This window comes from Brassica oleracea, chromosome C4 (assembly GCF_000695525.1).
Source record: "Brassica oleracea var. oleracea cultivar TO1000 chromosome C4, BOL, whole genome shotgun sequence".
In the NCBI taxonomy this organism is placed as follows: Eukaryota; Viridiplantae; Streptophyta; class Magnoliopsida; order Brassicales; family Brassicaceae; genus Brassica; species Brassica oleracea.
In genome coordinates this window covers 15,576,395-15,585,282 of record NC_027751.1, presented here as the reverse complement: position 1 = coordinate 15,585,282, position 8,888 = coordinate 15,576,395, and the positions used below count along the sequence as shown (strand labels likewise).

Genomic DNA, 8,888 nt, shown 5'->3' with positions numbered 1-8,888 from the left:
AAGTGTAACATATTTACAGGCATGCCATGCTGATGTGGCAGCTTTAGAATGCTTCTCAGCCTAATATGTTAATTCCCCTTGCTTTACTAGGCTATTTACACAAAATGCCACTGACAAATGAGACCCACATTTGACGTATAATAAACTGCTTTCACGAACCTAATAGAAACGGTGGATTCGGCTGAAACATTTGTAAAGAATGTAATCATACGTGGAACTCCCAACTTCTGTTTCACACGATCCTATATCTCCACTGCAAACCTGCAATGCAACAGCAAGTTATCACGTAATCATATGAGCCAAGTAACCAAAAACGCAATATAATGATCTCAGTTATCACGTAATCATATGAACCAAGTAACCAATAAACCCAATATAATGATCTCAATTATACATGAATTTAACATATAGCCAAATTACATATTATACATTAATTTTTAATGCAAAGCTCTCTCAGATAGATTTACACATCATTTTGACATCTATAAGTTAAATTCATCGTTTTAGCTGTACTATATTGTTCAAAGCTCTCTTAGATAGCTGTTCACATCAAATATCTTCCGGTTCGATTCGATAAACCAAAATCAATTTTGAATAATACATTGGTCAGGAAACCAGACCGAAATTATTTTCCGGTTTATTATTTCAAAAACGAACGGAAATCATGCAAGTTATGTAATAAGGGGGATAGCCAAAAAATATTCACCTTTTGCGTGTATTTAATACATTCTTTCTTATCATCTTTAGATTTAGGAAAGTAATACTGACATGATGATTTGAAATCAAAATTGGCGTGGTAACACAAAGTTCGCAATCATTTATATTTCATTGCCTATTTTCAAGTCAATCACATATATATAATTTCGTGAAATTAATGTGATTACGCCTAAACTAGGGATTACGATCATACATGACTAGATGAAATAAGATTATCAATAAAACGTAAATAGTTAGAAATGGGAATCATTTATACATTATTACCTATTTTCAAGTCAATCATATATAAAGAATTTCGTTAAATAAATGTGAGACGCCTAAAATAGGAGATATGCGATTGATCATCAAAATCATGGGAATATTGTGCAATGAATGACTCTAACACCTACATAAGCAAAGACTAAGTCGTCCATTTAGTCACACACTCAAACCTAAACCTACTGATTCTCTATGGCTGCGATGAATACTATCTCTGAGTTGAAGCCTTTCAAAAGCATGTGGAAGGTGCAAGTCAAAATTATCCGCCTTTGGAAACAGTATTCGGCTGCGGGTGGTGAGACTATCGAAATGGTCTTTGTCGATGCTAGAGTAAGTTCAATGGAACATATATTTTATTGTTTATTTATTCTTTACGTATCTCGCTAGGTTTCTTATGGTTCACTGTTTTTGAACTAGGGAGACAAGATTGCTGGAACTGTGAAAAAAGAACTGGTGGGGAAATTCGATCGTGTGCTGCAGGAGGGTGAAACAAAAGTTCTTATCAATTTCACGGTTACCCATTCAACTGGTTCTTATCGAACCACCAGCCATCCATTCAAGATTGTTTTTCTCCCAACTACCCGTGTACGTATTTGTGAGGAATTGCCCAACAACTTAACTGGATTGAATCCTGTTAAATTTCGTGATGTTCTCAATGGTGTCCTCGATGATGATTACTTGATTGGTAAGTTTCTTTTTTGACTTCATAACTTATTTGAGAAATGTTAATTTGTCTTCTTTTGGAAACGTGATTGATGGTTCTCTCTCACTTTTTTTTAGATGTAATCGGCCAGATTGTTGAAGTTTCTCAGATGGAGATTGTGTCTGTTAGTGGGAAAGACACACATAAGATATCTGTTGAACTACGCAATGAAGAGTAATTTTCTTCACTTTTATTTACGTATGTGTAATATACGAATAAGTCATTGAGTGTGTCTTAATATGTTTTGCTTTGCTTTATTTTATAGAGATGAACGTCTCCCACTGGTATTATGGGGGAAGTTTGCTGAGGATGTTAGCAATGCAATTCAGTTGCGTAGTGAGCAGTCCATTGTTTGTGTTTTGCGATTTGGGAAAATTAAAGTTTGGAAAGGTAATTACCAACTGTGCTTATAACTTACAGCACGTTTTATTACCAGTGCTATTTTATATTTACAGATCATTGACTAATATAATGTGTTCTGTTTTTTTTCAGAGGATCGTAGCATCTCCAACGCCTATAATGTCTCTAATGTTGCGTTGAATCCACAAATGGATGAGGTCCAAGCATTCATGAGTTTGTGAGTTCTTGATGAATTCTATATATTTTTGACATCTATTCTTAACTAGGATTTTGTTTGAGCTGGCCTTATTTCTGTTATATCAGGCTACCAAAGGATGATTTGGCATTAGCCATTCTTGACTCTAAGTCAAATGCTGTGGTTCCTGGTGTTAAGGAACGGGATGAATTTTTTCATCGCACTCCTAAGAAAACTATTGTCCAGGTTTTGGAATCCAAGCAGGTATTTTCAATCTCATGTCAATACTCTCAATACTTACATAATTAGTTAAACATAACGTGAATCTAAGTTTATGAACCTATATGTTTGTCTCAGGTGGAGAGTGTATTGTCATGGCTTCAATTGCGGCCATTGATTCTGACATGGGCTGGTATTACTTAAGTTGTAAGGTGTGTGCGAAAAAGGTATTGACAGTGCCTAATGACATGGAAGATGAAGATGAGTTCAATGTTGGCGGTCACAATTACTATTGTGTGAAGTGCAAAAATGCCAACCCAATTCTGTTGCTGGGGTATTCTTTATTACTATCCGTGTATTAATTTTGGTCTCATTATATAATATATACGACTTGAGCGTCTGAATGGTTTTTCATTGTTATACTTAGGTACAAATTGCATTTGGTTGTACTTGATGCAACAAATAACACCAAGTTCCTGCCGTTTGATAATCTTGCACTGCAACTTCTACACAAACCATGCATTGAGCTAACTAGCATCAAACCGATCGGCCCATAAAAATGTAATATCAGCCCATTAGAATTTTAAGAACTCCCTCGCCCATATCATGTAAATCAGATCCAAATATTTGATGAGATTAAAATTAAAGGTATAATCCGCATGGTATTTCTAATAATTACATATACAGAGATATGACTATAAATATATACCAAAATGTTTACTACTATTTTTCAAATTAAAAATATATTTAAATCACGAATAAAAATATGGTATTACATAACTAATCCATAAACTATATTTTATAAATTAACAACATATGTAAAAATTTAATTTAATTTTCGCCACACAATCTCATCCCGCGCAAGGCGCGTGTCTCTACCTAGTCTTTATTGTTTCGCAGGCTTTCCTTAAATAAAACCTACAGAATTATCTAATGTGATTAAAATATATATAGCAATTAATGATTTTAAACAATAAAGATTTGATAACAATTTGTATACTTCTTATTCATTTTTGTTTATTTCTCCGTTATTAAAATAAATTACATAATTACATTAATCATATAATAAAAATCTAGATTTTTTGTATATGTTGTATTTTGAATTTTTCAAAACGAGTATAAATTACTAAAACTGTTAAAAGTCTCACATAAATTTTTTTATTTTTTTATTTTTGACAGCAAACAAAACATTTACAGACTCATATTGACTCTGTAAACCAATTTGGTAACTCCGCATCCATGTGAACGACGAAAGACGGTTGTTTCCTAGCACTACGTGCTAAGCTATCCGCCCGTAGGTTCTCCGTCCGTGGTACATGAACGATGTCTGAGTTGAGGAAACTTCTTTTTAAAAGCTTAATGTCTTCCAGATAACTTTCAAATGCTGGCCATTCTTCTGGTTCCGAAACCATCTTTACCAATTGAGAACAATCCGTTGCAAACGTCACCTGAAATTGTCTTAAATTCTTCATACATTCAATTGCCCAAATTAAAGCCTCCACCTCCGAATGAAGGGGTGAGAGACATGCCCTTACATTCCTTGCCCCTAATAAACCATCAAAACCCGGTAAAGTGCTATACCAGCCTTGCCCTGAAAATAAATCTTTATCTTTCCATCATCCATCTATGAAGCACCATCGTCCTGACGTTGCTAATGCGGAAGTGGTATGTACCTGATGCCCCCTCCTTGAATCATTTACTACCTGTGCCTCAGCCCAGAGTGATGACTCCAATTCCGCTAATTTGAGTGTTTCCCTCGGATCAATATCCAGATTGCTAAAAACTTTGTTATTCCGGCCTTTCCATATATACCATAATATCCATGCAAATTGGTGGTCATCCATCTTTGGATTAACTCTCCAAAAAAGATGATCCATATTAGCAAAAAAAGAACTGATAGGAAAAATATTGGGATGCGATGGTATCTTAGATAAAGCCCATACTTGACGTGCTGGAGGACATTCAAAAAACACATGATTTATTGATTCCTCCGGATCTCCGCATCGGGCACAACATATATCCCCTTGTATCCCTCTTGATTTTAGATTTTTCATTACCGCTATACATCCTGAAAGGAGTTGCCATAAGAAATGTTTTATTTTCGGAGGGCACCGCACTTTCCAGCAGAAAGCTTTTAATGTATCCACCGTGGGACCATAAAAAACTGGTGGTTTTTCCTTATCAGGATAGACCCTTTCCACTTGATAACCTGATTGAACCGAATATTTTCCATTGTTGGTAAAATGCCATCCATTTCTATCCTCCATCTGATTACGACTTAATGGAATACTTCCAATAAATTTTACATCATGAGGATCCACCAAAGCCATGATTGCCTGTAAAATTTTATGATCAAGGTTTAATTTTTTTTTATATTAAGATACAATGATTATAAGACCTAGGGGTGGGCACTTCGGTTATTTTCTCGGTTCGGTTCTGTTTGGTTAGTTCGATTCTAGTATTTTTCCAATTGAAATAAACCATAGTTAGTTTGGTTTGGTTCGGTTTGTGTTCGGTTCGGTTTATATTCGGTTTGGGTTGTATTCGGTTCGGTTGAATTTATTTTTTGGATCAGTTTATTTAGGTTCTTCTTAGTTAGGCATAAATTATGTAAACATAAACTTTGTGAACTAAATTTAATATAAAACTGAAACAAAAACCTTTAAAAAGTCACAAAAATAAATAAGAATTAAAACAAATGAAAGTTAACTAAGACAAAAAAAAAACCAACATCATTAGTAATGTCTTTTATATCATTATTAAAAAGCTTGCAATGAATCATCTTCCATGTGACGCTGTGGAGAAGAACTTTTGTTTTTAATAAAATTTGCTTTAGGTTTTAGGTTTAGATTTAACATCCATGTTTACATAAATAAGAATATAAAGATACAAACTTTTCTATTTTTTAAATCAAATATTTTAATGATTACATAGTCGGTTAGAAGAATATATGTTAATAAATGAAAAATGGAAAATATGTGGTACGGTATTAGAATTTTAGTATATTGGTATTACTAATATTTTTAATTTAAATAATTACAAAAACACATCGGTTTCTCGGTTCGATTCGGTACGAACCATTCGGCTTGGAGAAATCTTCAACCGAATGGTTTGAAATAGACTTTGGTTCGGTTTGGATCAGTTTGGTTCGGTTGGTTCGGTTTGACTCGGTTCGCTTCATTTTTTTTGCCCACCCCTAATAAGACCATATGAAGAAATAATTTATTTTAATAGTTTATGTTAATATATATACATATATATATATATATATATATTTCATATCGTTTAAATTAAACTATACATCGTATGAAAATGTATATTTTTATTTTGATATTTGCATTGAACATATATTGAAAATTTAATATTTTAATTTTGAAATCTTCATTGTTTTTTAAATGATTATAAATTATTGAAATTATCTCACATTAAAAAAAAATTAGTTGGTGTAAACTTTTGTTACACAAATTAACTGTGCAAATAATCATAAAATTATATGAGTAAAAACTTCATTTAAACCATATTAAAAGTGTAATATATATATATATATGTTAATATCATTTAAATTTAATTATATATCATATACAATAGATAAAATTGATTGGTTTGATTTATTTACTCTAAAATGATTGCGAATAAACAAGAGTGATAGTTTGATTTATATGCACACATCAATTTATTACATAATAGTAACTAATTTCTTAATTATTTAATATATATACTTATTATTTTGTTATTTCATAATATGCAAAAAAACATAAAATAAATATAAAATATTTATTCTGCAAAAGGTGTAGATCTTAACCTAACTATGTATCTCTTTAATTATTTTAAATCATAAGCATTTTCTAAATCTCAAGTCAAAACAAACAAACGAGATGAGAATAAACTTCAAAATCAATATTTATATTGAACAATAACCAAAATGAAAAAGATAAAAATATTGAAGATATATAGAATTGACACGTGAACGTAAACTTCTCATAACCATAATTAATTTTTAAATTACTAAATCATGATATAATACCGAGCTGACATAGTTTCATTGTAATCAAATAGACCTGAGATTTTTCGATCCAAACGTTAGGTTCTTATGCGGTAAGTGATTTTTTGACCTATTTTTTTTTAAAAAAATGGGATCAACTCATCATTAAACAAATTATGTAATTAACAAAAAGTTAAAAAAAAATTGTTTAAAGACCAAAATACTAATTCAATCAAAAATATTAACTTATTTTTCCGTATAATATTTTTAAATAATTTTTATATAAATTTATCGTAGGCAAGACGCATGTTTTATCCTAGTAGAAAGTAAATATGGTGCTCAGTATTCAAGTGGTTTGAAGTACTTTGTAAACCCAATGTACTCTCTGATGCTGTCACGAGGATCTGGTCTCTATTTATATTTTTAGTTTAAGTGCTTGTGTTTTTTTATCTCTTAAATTAATCGTCCAATATCTCTCCATCTCTCCGATAAAACGTAATTTGTTTTAGAGTAAAGATAAATAGCATTTGAAAAAAAAGATAGATAGAATTTGAAAACTTTAGGAAAAAGGATAACCACAAATATTATTAGACCACTAACAATGTAATATAGTATCGTGTACTCATCATACCAAAACTGCTAGATTTAGTAAACAAAAAAACACACTTGCTAGACAGTGGGAACTATAAATATTTTATTTTAGGATCATAATATATAAATTTGATTTTAAACTTGATAATATATGATACTATAACAAAATATTTTTCTAATGGAGGCATATGACAACATAGACATAAATCGGTGGGGTCAAATACCAAAATTTACCAAAATATTATATTAATTTAAAAAAAATATACACTATAATTTTTTCCCCAAAATTTATTGGGGTCATGTGACCCCACAAGCCCTTCTTTGCCTCCTCCCCTGTTGCTAGATACTTCAAAAGAAAAAAATAACAGTTATAAAAACTATTTATCACCAAAAAAATACATCTCTTTTATTAAAATACTAGGGGCTATCTGTGTTTCGCGCGGAATATTGTTTTTATTATTGTTAAGAACATGATTTTTTGGATAATGTAATTATGTTGTCGTTTTTATTTGTTAAGATCATTATTTGGTGTTTTAGTGTGTTATGTAGTAATAGATGATAGGCTAATATATTTTGTGTTTGTTTTTTCGAATAATGTGTAGTTGTGTGTATAGTACTTGTTAAAAGTGAAATGAGCATCTAACGTAAAACAATATTGAATTTCAATAACTTTGTTGATTCTAAGATTAACGGTTTCAGTGTCAAAATTGTATTATATTTTTTCATATTTTTAAAAATTATAACTTTTAAGATGTTTTTTGCTCTCTCCCTATATTTTGACCTTGAGCCATCACCGTGTAGGTATTTCGTTACTTTTCTGGTGTGCGGTGCTTCTCACCATCACCGGAAAAAGACTTACATCTTTCTCTTATTCTTCTTTGTCTTCTTCACCTGTGAGATTATATGGTATTTGTTGTAGATCAGGTTTATGAGTGTTCAGTTTTTCGGTTGATTCTCACGGCATTGTAGGTTGTTCCAGTCAATATTGACTGCTCCTTTTCTTCTTTAGATTTCAGCTGATGTTAGGATCTGCATCTTCTTGGTTGAGTCAGAGTTTAGTCGTTTTTGATGTTGTATTCCTCAACGTTGGCTTACCGTCAATAGTCACTGCTCGTCTTGGTTTTCAAGATATAGTTTTTGGTGTTCTGACTTCTATGCTCTCTTTCATAGCTCGAGGACGGCTTCATAGTTTTCTGATTTCGTTTCGTCTCCCTTTCCCTCTCTATTCTCGCATCTCTTTGCAGCTTTCATCGCATCTCTGGTGGCTCTCCCTTTCACCATGTTTGCCACTCGAGGTTTGGATAATGTTTTCGTTCGTGCATGTTATATGGGCTTGGAAGGTTATTTATGGTCTCAAGTTTAGTCTCTGATTTCGTGGTGGTTGTCTTCCATTCTCCCTCCTTCAAGTTGTTTCTTTTTTTTCCACGTTTCCTTTGATATAGGTGTGCGGAGTTAGTCTCTTGGAGCTTTGGTTCCTTTTATCCAGAGCTTTGTGGTTTTTCACTTGCATGGCCATGTTGTATATTCTTGTTTAGTTTGTGAGGTGTTTCTTACCTTTTAGCTACTGATTGTGATTCTGGTGCTTTAGGCATATATGATCCTGCTTCTTGGTGGCTTTGGCCTTTCGATTATTATTCTCCTTCTGACCCGCTTTCTTGGTTATTTGCGTTGGTGCTCTACTTTCTTATTCTTAGTTTGATTATCTTATGATATTGGTAGTGAAATAAATATATAATTTGTAAATGAAATAATAAAATGGTGAAAGTTTATGCTATTTTTAATTGTAAATAAGTTAAATATTTAAAAAATATTTATATTATTTTATTTATTTCTTGAATTTTATGGATTAATAAGTGTGAGAAGGATTAGATAGTACATAATTA

The 8,888-nt window shown here is 31.8% G+C and overlaps 1 protein-coding gene across 1 annotated transcript; it reads left to right on the top strand.

The window, feature by feature from the left end:
• The first annotated feature begins 1,167 nt into the window (after nt 1–1,167).
• LOC106338239 (replication protein A 70 kDa DNA-binding subunit C-like) lies at nt 1,168–2,989 on the top strand. Its single transcript, XM_013777264.1, has 8 exons — nt 1,168–1,305; nt 1,393–1,660; nt 1,756–1,852; nt 1,944–2,068; nt 2,171–2,255; nt 2,342–2,493; nt 2,571–2,766; nt 2,860–2,989. Exons 1-8 carry the CDS (start codon nt 1,168–1,170, stop codon nt 2,987–2,989), a joined length of 1,191 nt encoding a protein of 396 aa, XP_013632718.1.
• Nucleotides 2,990–8,888: the final 5,899 nt, after the last annotated feature.